The following is a 27991-nucleotide window of genomic DNA, read 5'->3' on the forward strand; positions in this document are numbered from 1 at the left end:
ATATTTGAGCCCAAGGTGAGAGCCACTGTGTCAATGCATCTCATAGAGGGTCGTCCTCTTTTTCACTGACCCTCTACTTTACAAAGAATTATATCTTTCTCCAGGGACTGACCACTCCTGAAAACATACCCAAAGTATGTGAGATGAAATTTCACCATCTTTACCTTAAGGAGCATTCTGGCTATACTTCTTTCAAAACAGATATGTTCCTTCCTTTGACAGTCCATGGTATATTCAACATTCTTCACCAACAGGGTAATTCAAAGCAATCAATTCTCCTTCGGTCTTCATTATTCATTGTCCAGCTTTTGAATGCATATGAGGCAACTGAATCACCTTGGCTTGGGTCAGGCACACATTAGTTCTTAAAGCGACATCTTTGTTTTTAACATTTAAAAAGGTCTTTTCCAGCAGATTTGCCCGAAACCATAAGTCATTCAATTTCCTAAATGCCACTTCCATGGGTGTTCATTGTGGATCCAAGAAAAAGGAAATTCTTAACAACTTCAGTCTTTTCTCCGTTTATCATGATGTTGCTAATTGGTCCAGTTCTGAGGATTACTGTTATCTTTATGTTCAAGCTAATCTATATTCAAGGCTGTAGCCTTTGATCTTCATCTGTAAGTACTTCAAGTCATCTTCAGTCATTTCAGGAGGTAGCATGTGATCAAGAACCAGTGGTGCTGAAGGAAGAAGTCCAAGCTGCACTGAAGGTATTGGTACAAAACAAGGCTCTGGGGATTGATAGAATACCAATTGAAATGTTTCAACAAATGGATACAGCTCTGAAGTGCTCACTCATCCATGCCATAAGCTTGGAGGACAGCTACCTGGCCAACTGACTGAAAGAGATTCATATTTACAGCTATTCCAAAGAAAGGTGACCCAACCAAATGCGGATATTATGGAACAATATCATTAATATCACACACAAGTAAAATTTGGCTGAAGATCATTCAAAAGGTGGTGCAGCAGTACATCAACAGGGAACTACCAAATATTCAAGCCGGATTGAGAAGAGAACATGGAATGAAGGATATCATTGCTGATGGCAGATGGATCCTGGCTGAAAGCAGAGAATACCAAAAAGATTGTGTACCTAGGAGAGACTTATTCAACCGGATATCATAATTCTAGTGAGATATTCAGAGATCTAGACTTCATTTTACTGATGACTTCACAGGATACTTTCTCCTTCAGAAATCATTGAGAAAACAGAGGTATTTTGGTAACAATGAGAAAAATATAGCACATATTTTCTAGAATATAGCAAAAACTTACGATCAGTGTATAAATTGGAGCTGTTGTTGTCATTGCTAGGTACTGTCGAGTCAGTTCCCACTCATAGTGACTCTATAGGACAGAGTAGACATTACACAACAGAATAAAACACTGCCCAGTTCTGCTCCACGGGACAATCCTGGCTATGTTTGATCCCATTGTGGCAGACACTGTGTCAATCCATCCCTTGAGGATCTTACTCTTTTTCACTCACCTTCTGCTTTACCAAGTATGATGTCCTTCTCAAGACACCAGCCCTTCCTGTTTACATGGCCAAAGTACGTGAGACAAAGTCTTGCCATCCTCTCCCTAAGGAGCATTCTAGATGTACTTCTTCCAAGACAGATTTGTTTGTTCTTCTGGAAGTCCAGGGTATATTCAATAGCATAAAACATCATCATAATTCAAAGGTATCAATTCTTTGGTCTTCTTTATTGTTCAGCTTTCACATGCATATGGGGTGTTTGAAAATATCATGGCTTAGGTCAGGTGCACCTAAGTCCTCAAAGTGGTATCTTTGTTTTTTAACATTTTAAAGACATCTTTTGCAGAAGGTTTACCCAGGTGAAATGTCATTTGATTTCTTGACTGCTGCTGCATGGGCAGTGACTGTGTATCCAAGTAAAATGAAATTCTTGACAACTTCACTTATTCTCTATTTATCATGATGACTTATTGGTCCAGTTGTGAGGATTTTTGTGTTCTTTATGTTGAAGTGCAATTCATACTGAAGGCTGTAGTCTTTGAACTTCATCCTTAAATGCTTCAATTCCTCTTTTCTTTCAACAAGCAAGATTGTGTCATCTTCATATCACAGATTCTTAGTCTTCCTCCAATCCCGATGTTGTGTTCTTCTTCATATATTCCAACTTGTCCAGTTATTTGCTCAGTGTACAGATTGAATAAGTATGGTGAAAAAAATACAACTCTGATGCATACCTTTTCTGATTTGAAACCATGCAGTATCCCCTTGTTCTATTCAAACAACTGCCTCTTGGTCTACGTAACAGGTTCTCCATGTGCACAATTAAGTGTTCTGGAATTCCCATTCTTTGAAACCTGGAAATTACAATCATTATTTAAAAACAGAACCTAGAACAGAATAGTCAGGTCCCAGATCATCTCCTTAGGTTTTTTTCAAGGAAACTTTGGTTAATGAGGCCAGTCCTTCACAGGAGCAAGGAGGAGAAAACTCATAGTGTATTGGGCATTTCAGTGATGACAGTATTCTCAGGAAGCTTATTTGAATGCACCTTTTAACACACTCTCTTGTCATGGCCAAGAGTATTCTCAGAAATGTTTTTCTGCTCCTGTATAAACAGACAGTAATAATCCTTCCGCTTCTCTTTTTATTTTTATTTCTGGCAAGTATCCATTCATATGCTCTGGGATTTTGTGTCCTCAGTACCTGAAAGTACCCTTAGGACACTGTCTCGTATCTGCTTGGTTTTCACCGCATAGACAACAGGGTTCATAGCAGGAGGCAGGAGCAGATAAATATTGGCCACAATGATGTGGCAAGATGGAGGGATTGTGTGACCCCCAAAACGATGAGAAAATAAAGAGAATAAAGCTGGGCTGTAGGAGAAAACAATGGCACAGATGTGGGCAGTGCAGGTGCTAAAGGCCTTCTGCCGAGCATCTGCCGATGAGAGCTGGACCACTGCCCGAAGGATCATGGTATAGGAGATTGTGATGCACAAGATATCAAAACCCCCAATCAGGAGGGCCACCATCAGGCCATAGATGGCATTGACCTTGACATTTCCACAGGATAACCTCACCACAGACATGTGGTCACAGTAGGTATGGGGAAGGATGTTGCCTTTGCAGTAGGGGAGATGCTTGGTGAGGAAAGTGAAGGGAATGAAGAGAATCACACCTCTCAGGAAAGTGGTAAGCCCAACCTTCACAATGACAGGATTGGTGAGGATCGTTGCGTAGCTCAGAGGGTAGCAGATGGCCACATAGCGGTCCAGGGCCATAAGCATGAGCACCCCAGATTCCACCCCTGTGAAGGTGTGGATGAAGAACATCTGGACTACGCATTCATCGAAGCTGATTTCCTTGAGATGAAACCAGAAAATGCTGAGGGCCTTAGGAATTGTACTGGAGCACATGACAAGGTCAGTTAGAGAAAGCATTGCCAAAAAGTAGTACATAGGCCTGTGCAGAGAGTCTTCACAGCGAATGAGATAGAGGAGTCCACAATTGCCTACCATAGCCAGAACATACATAGAGCAGAATGGGAAGGAAATCCAGATGTGCATGTCTTCTAGTCCTGGGACTCCATTCAGAATGAATAAGGCTGGGGTCAAGTCTGTTTGGTTCAACATTAGTATCATCAGTCTTGTGTGACCATTAAATAGCTTAAAATTTATGAGTGTTTTCCTAGAATTAGAAAAGGGGAAGGTAAAATATAAGTATGATCATTGTCTCCACCTCCTTCACCTCCTTTTCAATCTACAGCACATTTTATGATCAGTCAAATATTTTGAGTGCCTGGAAATACTGTTCTTGCTTGTGTGGTGTTATTCATTGATTAATTCATCAATTCATTCAACACATTTTTATTGATTGCCTACAATGTACCGCTTCTAATCACAGAACCAATGGAAGTGCTGCTGATTTTTTTTTTCCTTATTCATAATTAATGACTGGCATTTGTTGTTGTTGTTGTTGTTGTTACCATGTCCAGGATTTGTTATAAGCATTTTGGAAACATTAAATTATTTATTTTTTAATTGATCTGGGAATCTAAAACTCAATGTAAAGACCTGGATTCCATTTTCTCATGTTTGAGGATGCCTCATGCTGGTCCTGTTCCGGCCTGGTCTATATGAATTTATAAGATCGTTTTACATTTCTCCTTAGAATAAACTCCTAGTCCAGATTGAAAGGTAAATGATTTAAGATTCACAAACATCCTGAGGGTTATGTATTAATCCTGTGACACTTGGAAACCTTATCAGGCAGTGTAGAAGCCAGGACTCTCCTTTTCCCCATGGAGTAAGGGCAGAAGGATGAAAAAAAATGACAAACTTTGCGAGGTGTAGTAAGTCTGTCCAATGGGTAAGCAAAATGAGAAGTAGTAGGAGACAGGAATTGAGGCTGATTACAGTACCAGATAGGTCCCTAGGTGGCACGAGTGGTTGTGTTTTCAACCCACTCAGTAGCACGGCAGAAGAAAGGTGTAGTGAACTGCTTCTGCAAGGATAACAGCCAAGAAAATCCTAGAAAGCACAGTTTACACTATAACATATTGCATTGCCATGAGGCAGAGTTGGCTTTTTGGCAAAGGTTTACAATAAAACCAGATTATCATTTTGCTGGCAGGCTCCAAGGCAATGGAAAATTTATGCAAGCTTTTAGCTTACTAGAATGAATGCAACACTTTGTGACCAAATGTCCCAAACATTCCAATTGGTTCCATTAACAGCCTTCCCTAACAGCCTTATAATTACTAGACGTAGAGAATAGCGTATCATATTTTCCACAGAAACATTGTCAAGTAATATAGTGGAAGTTTCACCAATTTGTTAGGAAGAAGGCTTGAATTCTAGAACTGATTCTGTCAATTCACCTGAACTCTTCCAGAATTTTTGATCTCTCAATTTCTCTAAGAAAACTCTAACTTACAAATTATGTATCTTCCTTAAAACTCAGATTACCCATTGTTTTTTGCATATAGATAAAAATACCACCGAGAGAAATGCAGAGTACAGAAACCAACGGTGAAACACACAGTCAGCCGCCTAATTTATGGCAAAGAAAACACTAGAAATTGTAGAGGAAAAAAAAAATGTGTTTCTAATACATATTGCTGGGCCAATTAGATATATGTGTAGGAGGAATATTTTGACCACTAAATCACATCATTATTAAAAAAACTTCAAAAAATATTAGATCTAAATGCGAAAGTCAAAACACACATCCTCTGATATGTGAAATACACAATCATTTGAAAACAGCATACAATAAAGTACTGAGCATAAAAAAAGACAAATAGAATTAATTTAAAATTAAACTTTTTAATGAAAATACACCATTGAAAGTATGAAAAGAGAAGCCACAGAGTAACCAGTTGTCATGGAGCCAATTCTAACTCATGGCGACCCCATGTGTGCCAGAGTGAAACTGTCTTCCATAGGGTTTTCAATGGCTGATTTTTCAGAAGTAGATTGCCAGGCCTTTCTTCTGGTGGACCTCTGGGTGGACCCAAACCTCCAACCTTTAGGTTAGTAGCCAAGCATATTAACTTTTGCCACCACCCACGGACTCTAAACCACAGAATAGAAGATATTCACTATGCAGATATCCAAGAAAAAAATTGTACCGAATGTATATAAAATACTCATACAACATAAATATGAATAGGGGAGCAGGGGCAAAAGACTTAAACACACATTTCACAAAAGAGGAAGAAAAGTGCCAATAAACATGTAACTAGGCAAAGATTTTGTCATTATCAGGGAAATAAATGCAAACTGATTGTCTCACGACACAGTGCTACGTACCAAACAGCATAGCTAAGATGAAAACAGACCTAAAATACCAAAGACATAGAGAATGTGAAACAACTGGAATTTTCATACAATGCTGGTAGGAGTATAAACTGAGGCAACTATTTTTGGCATATCTTGTAACAATGAACATATTCATAGCCAACAGTTTTCATTTGTAATAAAAATATGTACATACATTCACCAGACCACACGGACTAGAATGCTTATTGCAGCATTTAGACCATTTTTTGCAGTCTAAACCTGGAAAATACCTAAATGCCCATCAATATTAGAATGGGTGAGTATATTCTGATAACATTCCACAATGGAATTTTATATAACAATGAGAATAAATAATCTACAAGTAATTGCAACGATATTGATGAAACTCGGAAACATACTGTTACATTTAAAAAGCTTGACACAAAAGAGTATGTAAGTGATTCCATTTTTATAAAACATAAAAATGGGTCAAACTCATCTGTGCTATTAGAAACAGAACGGTGGTTTCTAGAGGTGGGAGGGAGCGATGACTGGAAGGAAGCTGAGTTAGAGGGCTCTTGTGGAGTGCTGGTTATATTCTCTTTCTGGATCTAGTTATGGAGTATATGGTTTCAGGATGTAAGAATTCATCAAGATGTACTTTGCTTAACTGTGCCCCATTTATAAGTGTATTATCATTTATTTTTTTGGAAAACAAAATAATTCTATTTCTGAGAAGATTGAATGAAGTAGTGTGTGAAACACCCTACCACTTTTTAAGTGCTCAACATTCATATTTTTGTTTTCTTCTCAGGCTGACAGCCACTTTGACAATGTCTACAAAAATTAACACAGTAGAAAGCAACTAAGGGCCACCAAATGAACGCTCTCCTGTGTCCCATCAGAAGAAATACTCATCCTGAGGTCCAATATAAAAAGGAAATTTTAAGAACATTGTCCGATAGGGAATATAGTTCCATGGAAATTGTATATTATAAAGTGATATCAAAAGAGGATAAATCAGATTTATCAAAAGGCACCCTGTTTTGGAAATACTCAAGCAACACAAGTTGACCATATTAATAACCATGACCTTCGAGAACTTCTCCTCGTGTCGTCACCAAATCCTTGTTAAGGTCCCACAGAAGCACCTGTGTGCCTAAACTAGTAAATCAGGAAAAACTTTTATGAAGGAAGGACAAATGCTCTTAAACCTAAAGCATGTCACGACTCTGACAGCTCAAGATGGGAGGAACAGCATTCTCTCCTGTCGCTTGCTGCTGCTTGTCATTTCATAGTCACTTTGTGGTGATATTCTTGGCTTGGTGATAAGGGCTCTTTTATCTTTTCATTGGTCTCTCTCCCTCCCCCACCCCCTGCCCTGCAAAAGGTAGCTCTTTTTTTCAGCAACACCTTCTTTAGGAAGACTAAGCTGTCTGTCACTTGGATGTGTTCATGATCCATCTTCTATCTAAACACTCTTAAAATATTTTTACTACAAATAGCTAGGTTTATAGGTAGATATTTGATTTGCTGAAAGAATTATTCTCTTTCATTATATCTACTTCATAGTACTATAGAAGTCAATTCATATTTGTGAATCCTCCACAATTCAGTGAAATCATTGATATTAGGGATGTGTATATTTGTATTTATATTCTGGTGTCTCTAGCAAGGCACCTGGTATATATATATAAAACACTGAATAAATATTTTTTCAATAAATGAGTGAATGAGTCGCACTTCATACTTGACTTTCAGAATTATTCAATTATATTCCTTGGAAATCATTGAAGAAACCACTAGAAGAAAAAATGCAACATATCTTCCTCAAGATTACTAGGAAAAATTAATAAATAAAATTCCTCTTCGTAAAACAGAGAAAAGAAGATAATACAAATAAAGTAGGAAAAGATTTAGATGACAGAGACAGAACAAATATATTGATTTTGGCAATAAAGACAAATTATTTAAACTATACATTAACTTTAGACATAATCCTAATTAATTTTAAAAAATCACTTATGCTGTACAAAAGAGTGCCTTAGGATAAAAACGACACACAAAGGTTAAAAACAGTGTACGTATATAAAAAACAATTAGGTAAATATAAAGAATGCCAAGAATCGGGAAGTATGTGTCAACGTGACACAAAGAAATTCAAAGCAAAATCATTGAGGTCAAAATCACTTTTCGAGAAATGTAGGACTTGATGGTGTGCAATTAGAGTTCACGGTACGAAACTGTCTAATTACAAAGTTGATACGGTTTCTTCACAACCCGAATCATGAAAAGCACTGAAATTCACTCCACTTTCTTACCACAGAGTGGAGGTTTTAAAACGAGGACTTCAAACATTTCAATCACCTGGCAACTGAGAGCAGACCAGTTTTCTATTAAAGAGACGTGGTTTGTGCATAACCAAACATTTTTGCTTTGGAATTTCAAGAGTGTATTAATTTTCATTTTGGATAGAAGCATAACATACGGTATTTGCAGTGTAAGAAATGTTTTTTACTTGAAGACCGAAATTACCATCAAGGTTCTGTCTTTCAAACTTGCTGAATTCACAATTTAGGTGTGCAATGAACATTATATTTTTGGGTTGCTTTTACAAATATCATTAACGGTAACATGAATTTAGAAGTATATGTATATATACGTTAATATACAAAAAATTACTATTGTTACAATAAGATATATTTCTTTCAATAATCTGTGACTATTTAGTATAAATGAGTCAAACAGGATCCCTATTCATTTCTCCCTCTATCTTCCTTTATACGTTGAACAGTTTCTCATAATTGTGTGATGTTCGGCTACCTGTTTTGGTCTGTACGTTACATCATATATCACAGTACAGAACGAAGTTTTACAGGTTCTCTTGGAGTTAAAGGATATCATGACAAGAATGAGCAATGTCAGTCAGCGTCTTAATTATTTCTGCACAGAGAGAAGTACCTGTGGTGGAGACAAAGGTGTTCTTTTTTATCCAGGTGTATCTCCTAGTGATGCAGTAGTTAAACACTCAACTGCTAACCTAAACCCCAGTGGTTCGAACCATCAACAGCTACTTTAGAGAAAGACGTGGCAATCTACTTCTGTAAAGATTTACATCCTTGGAACCCTGTGGGGCAGTTCTACTCTGACCTACAGGGCCCTAGGAGTTGGAATCAACTCCAGGGCAATTTTTTTTTTTTTTTAATCTTCCTTTGTCTACTACATTTTAGCCATGCATCTGTGTATCAGAATCAGGTAGACAAATTAACCACTTAACCACTGTGTGACCATAGGGTTTCCAGCCAGTGGCTAGTGGCTTCAAAAGGTAGACCTTTTGGTTAGCAGCCTGAGCTCTTAACTACTGCAACCCCAGGGCCCCAAGGGAAGCATTGATACCCCTAAATTGAAAAGGAAGAAATATTTTTCCGAGATTAAATAGGTAGTATTCTGAAAAATATTTTTTAAAATACTACATAAACATCCTATTTATATATTCATATTCCTTTTTATTATTGTAGTTTTAATCAATAAAATGCACCTCATTGTTATACAATTTAAATCCCATCTTCAATATATTTGCAAAGATCTCAAAGATATAAGTTAGAAATCAAAATATTAACTAAAAATTTAATCAGTTTTCTTTATCAAAGTACATTTAAATTGATTTCAAGACATGATTTAATTTTTCCTGCAAGGGAATTTGACTTATGTTACACTGGGGCGTGAATGGGGTTACTAGAACAGGAAAATTGAAACACAACACAGAAAGTACATCTATAAAATACAGCTTTGATATCATCTGTTGTTTAATCTCATTCTTTAGCCCTCTAGCCAATAATTTTTTTCTTTTTCCCTAGACTGTCAACCCTTTAGACTCATGTTCTTCTTCCCATATAAGAACAGTTTGCTCACTGCAGGTGTTGCTACCCGAGATGGACAAAATGCAGTGATAATTAAGTCTTGCTAGAAATGAACCAGGAAAAATTAGACTCTCATTTTGAGGACTAAAGGGGAGGTTATGTAATTATCAAGAGTAACCTGACCATTGATCTCATAATAGCAAATTATTCTCTAGCTAGCCACCCATTTTCCCATGTTATGAGGGCAATTCACATCTGACTTCCACGACAACTCAACTAAGTGTTCCTATTTGGTTGGAGAAATACCAGATGTCCCCAATCATCATGATAAATTACACTGAATTATGATCTGAAAGCTAGGAAATAAACATTTTCCAAGGAAACCAATCTTATACTTCTGTTTTCAAACTAGGTAGATGAAATCAAACCTGTATTTCTAAGAGTATCATCAGCAACTCATATACATTCAAAGCCTCTCTCCACTTCATCTTACTGCCCATAAATAAATAAATTTAGTCACTTGGCTCTTTAGTATGTCCTTTAATACCTTAGTTTCCGGGTAGCAGACCAGTGAGATGAATGCAATATGGTCCAGTGCCCAGGCCCTTGGTTGAAAGAAATCACAATCTTAGAATCAATGTACAATGCTCAACTTCTGAATTCCTTGATCTCTGTACTATTGACCTGAGCCTTTAAAGAAAAATGTTTGTTATATATCCCAAGGGGACATTTCAGAGCATCAGAGACACAGCTGCTGGTGTGTATATCATGCTAACCTGTATGGAAGAAAGAAAAGAGTGAGAAATTTCCATTCATAATGCTCAGATGATGCTACAGAAATGAGTGAATAATTTCATATGTGTGTAGCTACATGTGTGTGTCTATATGTTGGGATATGTATTAGGAGGATGAGAATAAACGCAAGCTATCTTAAAAAAAAACTGGTGATTTTAACATTTATTACAGATTTTTTTTTCTTTCTTTCCCACGTTCCTGTGGAAAAGAGGTTGAAAGCTTTTAAGTAGAGAATGTTTCTTCCATTCACTTATTCTTTATTTTTTAATTTTTTAATTTATGTATTGTTTTATAGTGCAGCATATTAGGGCCTCTCTGCAAGCTATCACACTTAGTTTTTGCTATTTCTTATTTGCCTTCAATTTCTTAATACCCTTTACAGGATGTCAATATAACACAGTAGTAACCAGCCAACTCCACTGTCCTTCTAGTCCTTGTATCCCCATGTCCCAAATCATTGCACTAGCCAGAGTATTTTTCTCCACAGGGACATTGTCCCACATCACCACTGCTGAAATCTTTAGCAATTGAGCCAAAACCCAAACTAAGGCCTAAGTGTGCCCACATCCCACTCAGGATTAGATTCATCTTGTGAGCTGTGATATGAGTGATCATATCTTAAACCTTCCCTTACCACGTGTTTTCTAGACCACTCCACTGCCATTGCCACCTGTGTTGGTTCTAGTCCTCCAAGAAGCAGACACCAAGATGGGATTAGACATTCAATAGATTTTTTGGGAGACACCTGTGAGTATGAAGAGTAAGGAAGCAGGAGAGGTGGGAGGAGCTGTTAGGCCATGATGCAGTTCTGACACCTGTGAAAAGACAGAGGGAAGGAAGAATTGCTTAGGGAACACACCAGCCCTCAGTATAGCTCTGAGATAGTCTCAGCCAGGCCACTGGAGAGTTCCCAAGCAAAGGTTGTCCACTACAGGAGTCACATTTCTTGTAGGAATAGCTTAATTCCGACTTCCTTGCTGTGCTCAGTCATTGCCAGGGATCAGTCGAGGAAAGTGTGACATTGGTGTGAATATCATCAAAAACAAAATGAAACCCAGTGCCATCGAGTCGATTCCAACTCATAGCAACCCTATAAGACAGACTAGAACTGCCCCATAGAGTTTCCAAGGAGCACCTGGTGGATTCAACTGTGGACCTTTGGTTAGCAGCCGTAGCACTTAACCACTGCACCACCAGGGTTTCCGCAAGTATCATAGCACACCCAAAAGTGCAGCAACCAGAGTGTCTCAGTTAACTGTGATACTCACATCAGGTTCTCATGAAGGGACCTGTGAGAGGCACATGGTCACCACACTACTGATGAAGAAACATCAGGTAAGCCCAGATTGAGAAACATTTAGAAAAATTAACTGACATGCAACCTTAAAAAAAAGATAGTCCATGCAAAATGAGGAACCATCACATATTAAAGTACAATAAAGAGACACAGCAACAATGCACAACGTTTGATCGTGGATTGGATATCAAACCTGTAAATAATTGCTATTAAGGCCATTGTGACTCTATATATAGAAAGGAATTTTGAGTGCAGATAATGAATTAGATTTTTGTAGAACAACATATTTCCCTGCTATTGGTGACTGCTTTCTGGTTATGTAAATTGGTGCCTTTATTCTTAGAAAAAAACACATGCAAATCTGAGTCTGAAGATAATTTCATGAAGTTGTGAATAATGGAGTTGTGAGAGAGGTTAAGGAAATACAATGGATGTTGAAAATATAATGGATATTGAGGAAAATATAGTGGTTGAGAATAACAGTGGAAAGACTTTCTTGATAAACCCCTTGGCCTGATGGGAAAAGGCAGGGAAAAAATGTTACTGGAAAGCTCTAAGATCTAGAGCTGTAGAGGCAGCGCTGCCTGGCAAGTGCTATGAAAGACACACCAGTCAGAACTCTGCCTGTACACAATGCCTGGGAGTGGAGAGTAAATAACTCAAACCCTCTCTCTTCTTTCACTCTATCTGCCTATCGGTGTCTCCCAGGGTCAGATTAACCAGTAAGCACAATATGCATCTCCTTACAGTAAGCAAGGTATGTTCAGGTTTATTTACACTTACTTACTCATCTGAAATGTACAATATCACTTCAGACTGGTAAGTAAGCATAATTAAGTTCATACCTTGCTTATTGACTCAATCCAAGTGAATTCCAGTAGATAAAAGAGTCTGAGTCGCACAGCACATGTGGTTCATTCAGTCCTCCAGGCTACAGATCAAAGCAGAAAGGACAGAGGAAGGATCTGGAGAGGCACATGAATGCAGATCCTTGTGACTATCCGTATCTTTTGGGTTCTGCTTGTCCAAGCCCAGGCATCTCTCCCTGTTCAGCCTAGATCCCCACTGTAGTTTGGTTTGGCACTGCTCATTTGAAATGTTTTCTGTTCCTGCCTCTGCATTCCATGCTACTGGAATGATGCTGGTTCAGGTAGACTTTCTTCTTTGTTTGCAAGTGTACCCATCAGCCAGCAAGCATGACCTGTAATTCACGTCCCAATCATGCCTTTCTTTGGTTGTGTGGGTGAGTGTGCATGCATGCATATGTATTTTGTTTTTACCTTTACTTTTGTTTTTAGAGCATTGATATCAATCATAAATGCTGGTTGTTTATCCCTTTTTATTGGTTGATAGAAGTTTCTTCCATGTTCTCAAATATGTTTAGTTCTTTTCAGTACTTTGGAGGTACCAAGAATTTTTTTTTTCTTTCCTTAGATGCTTCCATAATCATTTATTTTAAAAATGTGAAAAGTGATCTCAAAGGCATTTACTTACTCCTCCGTCCTCATTTAAGGTCTAATTTTTATTTCCGCATTAGAAGAAGCTGAAGTCCATGTACTTCACGGACAAAGTCTCTAGCATCATTTTTTTCTAGACCTAAATAAAGCACTTTCCAGAAAACTGCCCTTAGTTCTTTTGTCCTGAGTGCATAGACCATAGGGTTTAGGGCAGGAGGGATGTTGTTGGGTAGCACATTGAGTAGAACTGGAGTAAAAGTGGCCTTACTCTCTGCCAAGTGAGTTACTGAAATCACTACAACAACGGTGTAGAAGAAGAGGATGAGGATGAGGTGGGAGGTACAAGTGCTTAAAGCCTTGGATGCAGCTTCAGCTGAGTTCAGTCTAAGTACAGATCACAGGATCAAAGTATATGACAATACAATAAGACTTAGGTCACTCCCCACGCCAAGCCATGCCAGAACTAAATGACAAATGCTCTTTGGTCTCCTGTCATCACAAACCAGGCTTGTGACCCCAAGGTTGGAGCCCAGGCAATGGTCAGTCTCATTCCTGGAGCAATAATTGCACTGGGCTGCAAGGACAGGCACAGGAGTAATTGAAAAGCCATTTCTAAGTACCATGAACAGAGTGGTTTTTACGATTAAGGGATTGGTGAGAGCTGATGGGTAGCGAAGAGGATGACAAATAGCTACGTATCTGTCTTAGTTATCTAGTGCTGCTATAACAGAAATAACACCAAGTGTATGTCTTTAACAAAGAAAAATTTGTTTCCTCACAGTAAAGTAGGCTAAAAGTCCAAAATCAGGGTGTCAGCTCCAGGGATGGCTTTCTCTCTCTGCCGGCACTGGAGGAAGATTCCTGGTCCTCAAACTTCTCCTGGTCCAGGAACTTCTCAGGCACAGGGACCCCAGGAACAAAGGATACTGTCTGCTTCTGGTACTGCTTTCTTGGTGGTATGAGGTCCCCAACTCTCTGCTTACTTCCCTTTCCTTTTATCTCCTGAGAGATAAAAGGTGGTGAAGGCCACACTCCAGGGAAACTCCCTTTACATTGGATCAGGGAGGTGATCTGAGTAAGGATGATGCTACAATCCCACCCTAATGCTCTTTAACTTAAAATTAACCCAGTGCAGTCGAGTCGATTCTGACACATAGCTACAATCATAAAATGGAGGACAACCACACAGTATTGGGAATCATGGTGTAACCAAGTTGATACATTTTTGGGGGGACAAAATTCAAACCATGACAATTATCTATCAACAGCTATGCAGAGGAAGATACCAGACTCCATGCCGACAAAGCAGTGAATGGCATATATCTGAGCAAAACACTCAGGGAGGCTAATGACCTTGGCATTAAACCAGAAGATGGCCAGGATCTTGGGCATGATGGTGGTGGCCAAGCCCGTGTCCACAACAGAGAGGATGCCTAGGAAATAGCCCATAGGCTGCTGCAGAGTAGAGTCGTGGCAGATGGTGATGAGGATGAGTTTGTTAGCACCAATTGCTGAGAGGTAGAGTAGTGCCAACGGCAAGGAGAGCCAATGTTGCCAGCTGTGAATGCCTGGGAATCCCACCAGGATGAACTCAGAGACCTGGAATTTGGTGCTGTTGGAGAATTTGAAAGCGGCAGACATATTTTCCTGGGGAAAAATTATTTTCAGTTGCTGCCTCTGAGCATAAACATCATCAAATATTTTAAAACTGTCTCCACTCTGTAGTTTGGTGCTGTAAAAAATTAAACCTATATGCCATCTCTCATAATAATTTAAGATAGATCGAGGAAGTTCTAGGATTTTATTAGTAAAAGGTAAACTTAAAAGTACTAATTATCAATGTTTACTATGCAGGGAAATTTCAGCATGAATTTCAAATCTCTATTTGTATTGTTTTTAGTTATCACAGGTCAGTGCCAGGAGATAAATATAATTTTTTTTTTTATTTCCTAAGCCTTTCTTCAGTCCCTTGAGAAATTTTGTGGAATCATTTGGATGTTTGGTTTTTCATATGTGTCTCAATCGTACTTGACTCAGGTTTTTATTAACTAAAGATATCTAGATTTTTTAAATGTGAAATTACGGGAGATGAAATTATGTAAATTCCTAGGTGATATAGATGTGGATTCATGTTTTATGTAGACTTCCAAAACTTTGTTATCATAGCCTTTTAAAGAGCTTCAAACACCAAGCTTGTTGCAGATTAGCAGAGGGATACTTTTTCTTTCATGTTCTTTGCGTGGAATCCTGAGAAGCCTCAAAAGAATAGCTTGAAAGGAACGATCTTGGTTGAATTTGTAAATTTAAGGAGTAATATATTAGAGGCATATCTTAGGAAGTTTTATCTTTATTTCCCTGAGTTTAATCTTAGAGAACATAGAAATACATATAAATATAGAACTTAGGTACAAGTAATGTGATACTTTTTATTGTATTAAAAAAATTATTTTTGCAGAGTTTTAAAGTAACTACCAGGATATGATCAGAGTCACGTTCAAAACTAGATTCATTATCTTGACTCAAATGCTGTTGGATTTCCATATTCTTTCTTATCTTGTATAATTTTTTTTTTTTTTTTAATATAATGGCCCAACCAGCCACTCAACCAGCCAGTCCTGACACCAGCAAACCAATCAGCCCTTTCCTCACCCCTCATAAACAATTGCTTCGTTAGCCTGGGAGTCCCTGGGTATTGCAAATGGTTAAGCAGCTGACTACTAACCAAAAGCTTGCTGATTTGAACCCAGCCAGAAATGCTTCAGAAGAAAGGCCTGACAATCTCCTTCTGAAAGGTCACAACCTTGAAAGCCTCAGGGACTGCAATTCTACTCTGCACACATGGGGTCACCATGAGTCAGAGATGACTTGACGCCGTCTGGTTTGGTTTGGTCTTTGGTTTTGCTTACTCTGTTGATTTCTTTCCTTTACTTCATTCATATACACTTTCTTCAGTGCTACTACTTCTGGGGAATTCAAACCTTTAACATCTCTAATCTTGCCTGGCTATACTTGTCTCTCATTTTCCCGTGGGTCTTTCTTTTTGCCAGCGGTCTGATTTGTTCTAAAACTGTCACTACCTTGCTAAAAATGCTTCCAAGTCTCCATGCTTCCCTTCGAATAAAGTTCAAACTCCCTTATACCATCTAAGGCACTCGCAGGTGTACAAACCCATGAAGTATCACCTCTTGCTACAAACCTCCTTGCATTCTACACTTCAGATACACTTAATTCTTGTTATTTGCAGAAGTTATTGATTTTTTTTAAGCATTTCTTTGTCAGTATTTTTGCTATGGTTAAAGCTGTTGAGATTTACAAGCAAGAAAAAATACAAAAAGACAGAAAGTATGTACAAAAGCTTTTAAGTGATATCTTAAAGGCAGGATTATTATCAATTTTAATTATATTTGTTATGGGCTTATTGTTGATATGATTATTTTTAAATACATAAAAAGCCTCAAGAAAAGGCACAGTTCCCCTGTAATATAACCAATGTGACTCTTACTAACAACTAGGTATATTTCATTTCAGATATTTTTTACAGCATCTAAGTTTGAATAAACATATACCTCCTAATGATGGGATAAATTGTCCTTCTATAATGATGGATATAATTTGAGGGAAAGTAAGATCATCTAAACATATTCATGGCAAATTTTATTGAAGGACTGGCACAGTCTTTGACATGAAACTAGTGTTACTTTGGGCATTTAGATGAAGGCTCTGAAGGAGTTCAGTGCAATAGTTCCAACTTGAGAGCTTAGAAATGGGTAACCCATTGACAGAAGTTGACTGTCACATCTTTCTTCTGCAGAGGAGTGAATCGTGGGTTCAAACTGAAGACCTTTTGGTAACCAGCCTAGTGCTTAACCACCACACCACCAGGGCTCCTTAAAGGTACTACAGCTAACCTTATTCTCGGCGAATTAATTGTGCTGTTGAGGAACTGGATTGTTGTTGTTGTTGTTAGGTGCCATCGAGTTGGTTTCAACTCATTGTGACCCTATTTACAACAGAAGGAAATACTGCCCCATCCTGTGCCATCCTCACAGTCGTTGTTATGCTTAAGCCCGTTGTTGCAGCCACTGTGTCATCTGTCTCATTGAGGCTCTTCCTATTTTTCACTGATCCTCTACTTCACTAAGCATGATTTTCCTTCTTCAGGGACTGATTGCTCCTGACAACACACATCCAAAGTATGTAAGGCATAGTCTTCCCATCCTTGCTCCTAAGGAGCATTCTGGTCGCACTTCTTCCAAATCACATTTATTCATTCTTTGGCAGTCCCTGGTATATTCAGTATTCTTTTCCAACGCCACAATTCTAAGGCATCAATTCTTCTTTGATCTTAGTCATTGTCCGGCTTTCACACACATAGAAGGCAATGGAAAACACCATGGCTTGCGTCAAGCTCACTTTAGTCTTCAAGGTGACATCTTTGCTCTTCAACACGTAAAAGAGGAACAATTTTTCCAAGTACAACGCATCTTTTGATTTCTAGACTGCAGCTTCCATAGGTGTTGATTGTGGGTCCAAGTGAAATTAAATCTTTGACAACTTCAATCTCTTCCCCATTTATTATGATTTTTTTTTTTTTCTTATAGGTCCAGTTATGATGATTTTTGTTTTCTTTATGTTGAGGTATAATCCATACTGAAGGCTGTGTGGTCTTTGATCTTCCTCAGTATGTCTTCAAGTCCTCTTCACTTTTAACAAGCAAGGTTGTGTTATCTGCATAATGTAGGCTGTTAATGAGTCTCCCTTCAATCCTGATGTCCCGTTCTTCTTCAGCATACAGATTGAATAGGTATGGTGAAAGGATACTACTCTGACGCACACCTTTCCTGACTTTAAACCACGCAGTGTCCACTTGTTCTATTGGAACACTGTCTCTTGATCTATGTACAGGCTCCTCATGAGCACAGTTAACTGCTCTGAAATTCTCATTCCTTGAAAAATTATCCATAATTTGTCATGATCCTCATAATCTAATTCCTTTGCAAAGTCAATAAAACACAGGTAAACATCTTTCTTATATTCTCTGCTTTCAGCTAGGATCCATCTGATATCAGTAATGATATCTTTGGTTCCACGTCCTCTTGTGAATCAGGCTTGAATTTCTGGCAGTCACTGTCAATATTCTGCTGCAGCTCCTTTTGAATGATCTTCAGCACAATTTTACTTGCATGTAATATTAATGGTATTGTTCAATAATTCCCAAATTTGGTGGGATCACCTTTCTTGCAAATAGGCATAAATATGGATTTCTTCCAGTCAGTTGGCCAGGTGGCTGCCTTCCAAATTTCTTGGCATAGACAAGTGAGTGCTTCTAGCACTGTGTCTGTCTGTTGAAACATCTCTATTGGTATTACGTCAGTTCCTGGAGCCTTGTTTTTTGCCAATGCCTTCAGGGCACCTTGGACTTCTTCCTTCAGTACCGTTGGCTCCTACTCATACGGTATCACCTTAGAATGTCGAACATTGACCAATTCTTTTTTGTATAGTGACTCTGTGTATCCCTTCCTTCTTCTTTTGATGCTTCCTGAGTCATTTAATATTTTCCCCCAAAGATTTCTTCACTATTGCAAATTGAGGCTTGAATTTTTTCTTCAGTTCTTTCAGCTTGAGAAATGCAGAGTGTGCTCTTCCCTTTTGGTTTTCCATCTCCAGGTCTTTCAACATGTCATTATAATACTTTACTTTGTCTTCTTGAGCCACCTTTTGAAATGTTCTGTTCAACTCTTTTACTTCATCATTCCATTTCACAGTAGCTATTTGGCGTTCAAGAGCAAGTTTCAGAGTCTCTTCTGACATGCATTTTGATCTTTTCTTTCTCTCCTGTCTTTTTAATGACCTCTTGCTTTCTTCATGCATGACGTGCTTGATGTCATTCTACAGCTCCTCTGGTCTTTGGTCATTAGTGTTCAACACGTCAAATCTATTCTTGAGATGGTCTCTAAATTCAGGTGGGATATACTCAATGTCATACTTTGGCTCTTGTAGACTTGTTCAAATTTTCTTCAGTTTCAACTTGAACTTGCACGTGAGCAAGTGATGGCCTGTTCGGCAGTCAGTCCCTGGCCTTGTTATGACTGATGATATTGAGCTTTTCCATCGTCTCCATCCACAGATGTAGTCAGTCTGATTCCTGTGTATTCCATCTGGTGAGGTCCATGTATATAGTCACCATCTATATTGGTGAAAAAAAGGATTTGCAGTGAAGAAGTCATTGGTCTTGCAAAATTCAATCGTGCGATCTCTGGCATTGTTTCTATCACCAAGACCATATTTTTCAACTACCAGTCCTTCTTTGTTTCCAACTTCCCCATTCCAACCACCAGTAATTATCAATGCATCTTGAGCGCATGTTTGATCAATTTCAGACTGCAGACACTGGTAAAAATCTCCAATTTCTTCATCTTAGGCCTTGCTGCTTGATACATAAATTTGAATAATAGTCATCTTAACTGGTTTTCCTTGTAAGCATATGGATATTTTCTTATCATTGGCAGCATTGTACTTCAGGATAGATCATGAAATGTTCTTTTTGACGATTAATGCTGCGCCATTCCTCTTTAAAATGTCATTTTCAGCATAGTAGGCCACATGATTGTCTGAGTCAAAATGGCCAATACCAATTCATTTTAGTCACTAAGGCCTAGGATATCAATGGTTATGTGTTCCATTTTATTTTTGAGGACTTCCAATTTTCCTAGATTCATACTTCATACATTCCATGTTCTGATTATTAATGGATGTTTGCAGCTGCTTATTCACATCTTGAGTTGTGCCACATCAACAAATTAAGGTCCCAAAAGCTTGACTACTTCCATGTCATTAAAGTTGCCTCTACTTTGAGGAGGCAGCTCTTCCCCAGTTGTCTCTTGAATGTGTTCCAACCTTAGTGGCTCACCTTCTGGCACTATATTAAACAATGTTCCAATGCTATTCATAAGGTTTTCACTGGCTAAATCTTTTCAAAAGTAGACTGCTGCATCCTTCTTCCTCATTTGTCTTTGTCTGGAAGCTCGGCTGGAACCTGACCACCATGGGTGACCCTGCTGGTATTTGAATACCTGTAGCATAGCTTCCGGAATCACAGCAACACACAAGCCCCCACAGTATGACAAACTGACAGACACATGGGGGAGGAACTGGCTAGAACACTTTAAATAATTGTTTCAGTCTTGGTGGCAGAAAAGTAGATATGTTAAAAAAACAAAAACAAACGTACAAAACAACTCAATTCAGGCAAAGTTTTATTCTAGTGTTACAAGCAGAAAGCTTGATTCTACTGTTATTAGAAGGATTGTAAAGTAGAAATAATCCTGATTGTGTATCCAGGATCCATAGTTTTTCTATCAAAACTCCATAATCCTAATTGTGTATCCAGGATACATAGTTTTTCTGTCAAAACTGCCAAGTTTTGTGTTTTGAGACAAGTGATATAAATTAGTTAAAAATCAAGAAATATGAAATATAAATTCAACATAAAAATAAAATAAAGTATTGAGTGAGAAAGGAAGCAACAGATTGAGTTCTTTCACACAATAAAATGCATATAGATTAAAATGCACAAAAACTCTAAATAATAACATGTTCTTAAAGACATTTATGTATCAAAAAAGACTGGAGAAGCAGGGGATGAAAATAGATGGAGTTGGAGGATGAAGGGCAAAAAAAAAAAAGAGACTATGCACTTTCAGAAGAAGATAGTGTTACACGAAACTGAGTATGTAGAAAGCAGCTCTCTGAATCTAAACTTCCTTTTGGGAATCATTAGCAAACAGAAAATATTTGATACCATGATACCGAAGGAGAATACCCATGAAAAGAATATAAGAGGGGAAAAAAAAAAAAAGTTTAAGACCAATGGCATGACATACATGTAAAAATCTTTGGGAAAAAAAAGGAAATGAGGCTGTGAAGAAGTGTTCAGCAGGACTGAGGAAAATTATAAAACTGTGGGCTGTTTCTGAAGTAAAAAATGAGAGTATTTCAAGATATCAAGGATATTGAATGGGATGTAAAGGAGGCAGTATTAGATGAGCACAGAAGGAGACCTATTTGACTTGTTTATCACAGAGGCAACGGTGAAATTGACAAAAACAATTTTAGGTGATTGGTGGGATAGGAGAAAAAGAAACTAGAGGAAGAGGGATTTCTCACTGAGAAAGTAGAGGGAGAGAATGTTGACAACTTTCCCTACAAGTTTTGTGTCAAAGTGAGCAGAGAAATGGAGTATACATAAACGGTAATTATATTTTAGGTGGTGGGGTCATTTTTCTAGTACTTAAAAATGGGAGATAGTAAAGGGTGACTCATGAAAAAATTCCATTCAATGAGAATAGTATAACTAAATTGGGGAGAAGTAATGTGTATTTTCATCAGTTGGGCAGGGAGAGATAAGAACAAAATATTGAGTTTATATTTCTATATAATTGGGTTAGTTTATGAGATATTAATATAAAAATATTATTTTATTCAGTCTATCGTCTGCTTATTAATTTAGAAAAACCTTAAATGTTAGAGAGATATATTTAATTTTCTTTTTTATTTTCACAATTGGAAATAAGATGAAAATAGCACGATTTGCTCTCCTCTGGTGCTATTCTGATACATACACACACGTATGTATATATACGTGTGCCTTTTCTTACATTTAGTTAAGAGATCGCTACTCTCTATTTTGTGGTGGTTGTTAGGCGCCAACGTTTCACTCCCAACTCGTAGTGACCCTATATACAACAGAACAAAACACTGCTTGGTGCTGTACCATCCACATCATATTGCCTATTGGTCCATATTGAGTGCTTTTAAAGGCCTTGTTGAAGGAAATTGAATATTCAATTACTTTGTAGTGAAAAGTAATGATGTGTACTTTGCAGCTGTTTTTGTTGTTGTTAGGTGCCTTCGAGTTGGTTATGACTCATAGTAACCCTGTGTACAACAGAAAAAAAAAAAAAAACTGCCTGGCCCTGGGCCATCCTCATGATTGTTGTTATGCTTGAGCCCAAGGTGAGAGCCACTGTGTCAATCCATCTCATTGAGGGTCTTCCTCTTTTTCGTTGACCCTCTATTTTACGAAGAATTATATCCTTCTCCAGGGACTGATCCCTCCTGATAGCATATCCAAAGTTTGTGAGACAAAGTTTCACCATCCTTGCCAGTGAGGAACATTCTGGCTGTACTTCTTTCAAGACAGATTTGTTCCTTCTTTTGGCAGTCCAAGCTATATTCAACATTCTTCACCAACAGGGTAATTCAAAGGAATCAATTCTCCTTTGGTCTTTGTTATTCATTGTCCAGCTTTTGAATGCATATGAGGCAGCTGAATCACCTTGGCTTGGGTCAGGCACACATTAGTCCTTAAAGCAACATCTTTGTTTTTAGCATTTTAAAGAGGTCTTTTGCAGCAGATTTGACCAAAACCATAAGTCATTTGATTTCTTAAATGCTACTTCCATGGGTGTTCATTGTGGCTCCAAGAAAAAGGAAGTTCTTATCAAATTCAGTCTTTTCTCCATTTATCATGATGTTGCTTATTGATCCAGTTCTGAGGATTACTGTTTTCTTTATGTTCAGGTTAATCCACATTCAAGGCCGTAGGCTTTGATCTTCACCTGTAAGTACTTCAAGTCATCTTCAATCATTTCAGGAGGTAGCATGTGATCAAGAACCAATGTTACTGAAGGAAAAGTCCAATCTGCACTGAAGATATTGGTATAAAACAAGGCTCCAGGAATTGATAGAATACTAACTGAAATGTTTCAACAGATGGATACAGCTCTGAAGCGCTCACTCATCTATCCCAATACATTTGGAGGACAGCTACCTGGCCAACTGACTGGAAGAGATTCATATTTACACCTATTCCAAAGAAAGGTGATCCAACTGAATATGGACATTATGGAACAATATCATTAATATCACACACAAGTAAAATTTGGCTGAAGAGCATTCAAAGGTGGAGCAGCAGTATACCAACAGGGAGCTGCCAAATATTCCAGGCAGATTGAGAAGAGAACATGGAATGAGGGACATCATTGCTGATGTCAGATGGATGCTGGCTGGAAGCAGAGAATCCCAAAAAGATTGTGCAGCTAGGACAGACCGGTTCAACCAGATAACATAATTCTAGTGAGATATTCAGAGATTTAGACTTCATTGTACTGATGACTTCATGGGACACTTTCTCCTTCAGAAGTCATTGAGAAAACAGGTATTTTGGTAACAATGAGAAAAATATATCACATATTTTCCAGTATATAGTAACAACTTGTGATCAGTCTAGAAATTGTAGCTGTTGTTGTCATTGTTAGGTGCTGTTGAGTCAGTTCCCACTCATAGTGACCCTATACACAACAGAATAAAACACTGCCCCCTTCTGTCCCACAGTCACAATCTTGGCTGTGTTTGATTCCATTGTTGCTGGTACTGTGTCAGTCCACCTCCTTGAGGCTCTTCCTCTTTTTCGCTGACCCTCTACTTTACCAAGCATGATGTCCTTCTCCAGAGACTGGCCCTTCCTGGTAACATGTCCAAAGTACGTGAGACAAAGTCTCACCATCCTCCCTCTAAAGAGTATTCTGTGTGTACTTCTTCCAAGACAGATTTGTTTGTTCTTCTGGCAGTTTAGGGTATATTCAATATTCTTGACCATCACCTTAATTCAAAGGTACCAATTCCTTGGTCTTTCTTATTTATTGTCCAGCTTTCACATGCGTATGAGGTGATTGAAAATATCATGGCTTAGGTCAGGCTCACCTAAGTCCTCAAAGTGACATATTTGCTTTTTAATATTGAAAGAGGTCTTTTGTAGAAGATTTACCCAGGCAAAATGTCATTTGTTTTCTTGACTGCTGCTGCACGGGCGTTGACTGTGTATCCAGGTAAAACAAAATCCTTGAAAACTTCATTTTTCTCTATTTATCATGACTAATATTGGTCCAGTTGTGATGATTTTTGTGTCCTTTTTGTTGAGGTGCAATCCATACGGAAGGCTAGTCTTTGATCTTCATCGTTAAGTGCTTCAAGTCCTGTTTTCTTTCAACAAGCAAGATTGTGTCATCTTCGTATCACAGGTTGTTAATTAGCCTACCTCCAGTCCTGATGCTGTGCTCTTCTTCATAGATTCCAACTTGTTGTCCAGTTATTTGCTCAGTATACAGACTGAATAAGTATGGTGAAAAAATACAACTCTTTTCTGATTTTAAACCAAGCAGTATTCCTTTGCTCTGTTCAAATGGCTGCTTCTTGGTCTATGTACAGGTTCTGCATGCGCACAATTAAGTATTCTGGAATTCCCATTCTTTGCAATCTGGAAATTGCAATCATTAATTGAACACAGGACCTAGAACACAAGAATCAGGCTCCAGATCATCTCCTTCAACTTTATTCAGTTTTTCCCAGAAAATTGATTGATTAGATATTTTTTCAAGGAAACTTTGGGTAATGATGAGACCAGACCTTCATAGGGCCAAAGAGGTGAAAACTCACAGTATATTAGACATTTCAGTGATGTCAGGATTCTCAATAAACTTATTTGAATGTACCATTTAACACACTTTCTTGTCATGGCCAAGAGTATTCTCAGAAATGTTTTTCTGCTCCTGTCTAAACAGACAGCAATAACCCTTCTCTCTTCCTTTAATTCTTCTTATTTCTGGCTATTATCCATTCATATGCTCTGGGGTTTTGTGTCCTCAGAACCTGAAAGTATTCTTAGGACACAGTCTCGTATCTGCTTGGTTTTCACCCCATAGACAACAGGGTTCATAGTGGGAGGCAGGAGCAGATAAATATTGGCCACAATGATGTGGCAAGATGGAGGGATCATGTGGCCCCCAAAACGATGGGAAAAGAAAGAGAAGAAAGCTGGACTGTAGGAGAAAATAATGGCACAGATGTGGGCAGTGCAGGTGCTAAAGGCCTTCTGCCGAGCATCTGCCGATGAGAGCTTGACCACTGCCCGAAGGATCATGGTATAGGAGATTGTGATGCACAAGATGTCAAAACCCCCAATCAGGAGGGCCACCATCAGGCCATAGATAGCATTGACCTTGACATTTCCACAGGATAATTTGGCCACAGACATGTGGTCACAGTAGGTATGGAGAATGATATTGCCTTTGCAATAGGGTAGATTCTTGGTGAGGAAAGTGAAGGGAATGATGAGAATCACAGCTCTCAGAAATGTGGTAAGCCCAACTTTTGCAATGACAGGATTAGTGAGGATTGCTGAGTAGTGCAGAGGGTAGCAGATGGCCACATAGCGGTCCAGGGCCATAAGCATGAGCACCCCAGATTCCATCCCTGTGAAGGTGTGGATGAAGAACATCTGGACTAGGCATTCATCAAAGCTGATTTCCTTGAGATGAAACCAGAAAATGCTGAGGGCCTTAGGAATTGTACTGGAGCACATGACAAGGTCAGTTAGAGAAAGCATTGCCAAAAAGTAGTACATAGGCCTGTGCAGAGAGTCTTCACAGCGAATGAGATAGAGGAGTCCACAATTGCCTACCATAGCCAGAACATACATAGAGCAGAATGGGAAGGAAATCCAGATATGCATGTCTTCTAGTCCTGGGACTCCATTCAGAATGAATAAGGCTGGGGACAAGTCTGTTTGATTCAGCATTAGCATGACCAGTCTCATATGATCATTAAATACCTTAAAATTTATGAGTGTTTTCCTAGAGTAAGAAAAGGGGAAGACAAAATGGAGGTATGATCATTGTTTCCATCTCCCCCTGCTTTTTATTTCCATAGTACTTTTTATGATCAAACAATCAAATATTTTGTGTGCCAGGAAATAGTTTTTTGCTTATGTGGTGTTATTCATTGATTAATTCATCAATTCATTCAACACATTCTTACTGATCACTTACAATGTACCATTTCTAATCACAGAACCAACAGAAATGCTGATGATGTTTTATTCTTATTCATGATTAATGACTGGCATGTATTTTTTCTTACTATAACCAGGATTTGTTATAAGCATTTTGGAAATATTAAATTATTTATTTTTTAATTGATCTGGGAATCTAAAATTCAGTGTAAAGACCTGGGTTCCATTTTCTAATGCCTCATCCTGGCCCTTGTTCTGGCCTAGTATATATGCATTTATAAGATCATCTGAATTTCTCCTTAGAATAAACCCCTAGCCCAGATTGGAGGGTAAATGATTTAAAATTCACGAACATCCTTTAGGCTTATGTATTAATTCTGTGACACTTGGAAACCTTATCAGGCAATGTAGAAGTCAGGACCCACCTTCTCCCCATGGAGTAAAGGCAGAAGAAGGAAGGAAAAAAATGACAAACTTTGTGAGATGTAGTCAGTCTGCCCAATGGGTAAGCAAAATGAGAATCAATAGGAGACAGGAATTGAGGCTGATTACAGTACCAGATAGGTCCCTAGGTGGCACAAGTGGTCGTATTTTACTACTAAGCTAAATGTTGATGCTTCCACCCCACTCAGTAGCACGGCAGAAGAAAGGTGTAGTGAACTGCTTCTGTAAGGATAACAGCCGAGAAAATCCTATAGAACACGTTTTTACTCTGTAACACATGGGCTTGCCATGAGGCAGAGGTTTACAATACCAGACTGCCATTTAGTTAGTAGGCTCTGAGGCAACAGAAAATTTATGTAAGCTTTTTACTTACTAGAGTGAATGCAACTCTTTGTGACCAAATGCTCCCAAAATTCCAGTTGGCTCCATTAACCACCTTCCCTAACAGCTGAATAATTACTAGAAATAGAAAATGGTTTATCATATTTTCCATAGGAACATTGCCAAATGAAATCATGGAAATTGCACCAATTTGTTAGGCAGAACTCCTGATTTCTAGATGTCAATTCACCTGAACCCTCTCAGACTTTTTGACCTCTCAATCTCTCTAAGAAACCAGGTTACAAATTATGTAACTTCCTTAAAACTCGGATTTCCTATTGCTTTTTACATATGAATAAAAATTCGACTGAGAGAAATGCAGAGTCCAGAAACTAAGTTCTGAAATGCACGGCCAGTCCCCTAATTTATGACGAAGGAGAAACTGCAGGTTGTAGAGGAAAAATATATACAGTTCCAATAAATATTTCTAGGTCAATTAGATACACGTGTAGGGGGAAAATCTTGACCTTAATCGCATCATTATAACGTAAATTTCAGACAAACACACTAGATTTAAATGTGAAAGGCAAAACACACATCCTCTAATATCTGGGATATGCAATGACTTGAAAACAGTACACAAAAATTTCTAACCATAAGAAAAAGAAAATTAAATTTTTAATGAAATACACCATTAAAAGCATGAAAACAGAAGCCACAGAGGAACCAGTTGCCGGGTGACTCTAGCCCACGGCAATTCGGTGTGTGTTAGAGTAGAACTGTCCTCCACAGAGTTTTCATGGCTGATTTTCCAGAAGCAGATTGCCAGGCCTTTCTTCTGGGGCACCTCTGGATGGACCTGAACCTCCAACCTTTAGGTTAGTAGCCAAGCATGTTAACTTTTTGCACCACCCATGGACTCTAAGCTACAAAGTAAAAGATATTCGTAATGCATATATCCAACCAAAAAAAAGTACCTAATTATACAAAATACTCATACAATATCAATATAAATAGTGGAGTGGGAGCAAAAGACTTAAACACGCACTTCACAAAAGAGGAATGAAAGTGCCAGTAAAAATGTAAATAGGCACTGACTTTGTCCTTATCAGGGAAATAAACGCAAACTGATTGTCGCATGATATAGTGCTACGTACCAAACAGCATAGCTAAAATGAAAACAGACCTAAAATACCAAG

The 27991-nt window shown here is 38.3% G+C and overlaps 2 protein-coding genes and 1 pseudogene across 2 annotated transcripts; all 3 read right to left on the reverse strand.

The window, feature by feature from the left end:
- Positions 1-2657: 2657 nt before the first annotated feature.
- On the reverse strand, positions 2658-3617 carry LOC126080043 (olfactory receptor 52N4-like). Its single transcript, XM_049891364.1, has one exon. It carries the CDS (start codon positions 3615-3617, stop codon positions 2658-2660), a length of 960 nt encoding a protein of 319 aa, XP_049747321.1.
- Positions 3618-13242: 9625 nt separating this feature from the next.
- Positions 13243-14818, reverse strand: LOC126080044 (olfactory receptor 56B1-like; annotated as a pseudogene).
- Positions 14819-24806: 9988 nt separating this feature from the next.
- On the reverse strand, positions 24807-25949 carry LOC126079465 (olfactory receptor 52N4-like). Its single transcript, XM_049890483.1, has one exon. It carries the CDS (start codon positions 25830-25832, stop codon positions 24855-24857), a length of 978 nt encoding a protein of 325 aa, XP_049746440.1. The 5' UTR covers positions 25833-25949; the 3' UTR covers positions 24807-24854.
- Between the last annotated feature and the right edge of the window lie 2042 nt (positions 25950-27991).

The sequence above is a fragment of the Elephas maximus genome, chromosome 7 (assembly GCF_024166365.1).
Source record: "Elephas maximus indicus isolate mEleMax1 chromosome 7, mEleMax1 primary haplotype, whole genome shotgun sequence".
Lineage (NCBI taxonomy): Eukaryota > Metazoa > Chordata > Mammalia > Proboscidea > Elephantidae > Elephas > Elephas maximus.

Bases quoted from the DNA above. Each gene is read 5' to 3' on its own strand.
- LOC126079465 (XM_049890483.1), bottom strand. From the start codon at position 25,832: ATGAGACTGGTCATGCTAATGCTGAATCAAACAGACTTGTCCCCAGCC.
- LOC126080043 (XM_049891364.1), bottom strand. From the start codon at position 3,617: ATGTTGAACCAAACAGACTTGACCCCAGCCTTATTCATTCTGAATGGA.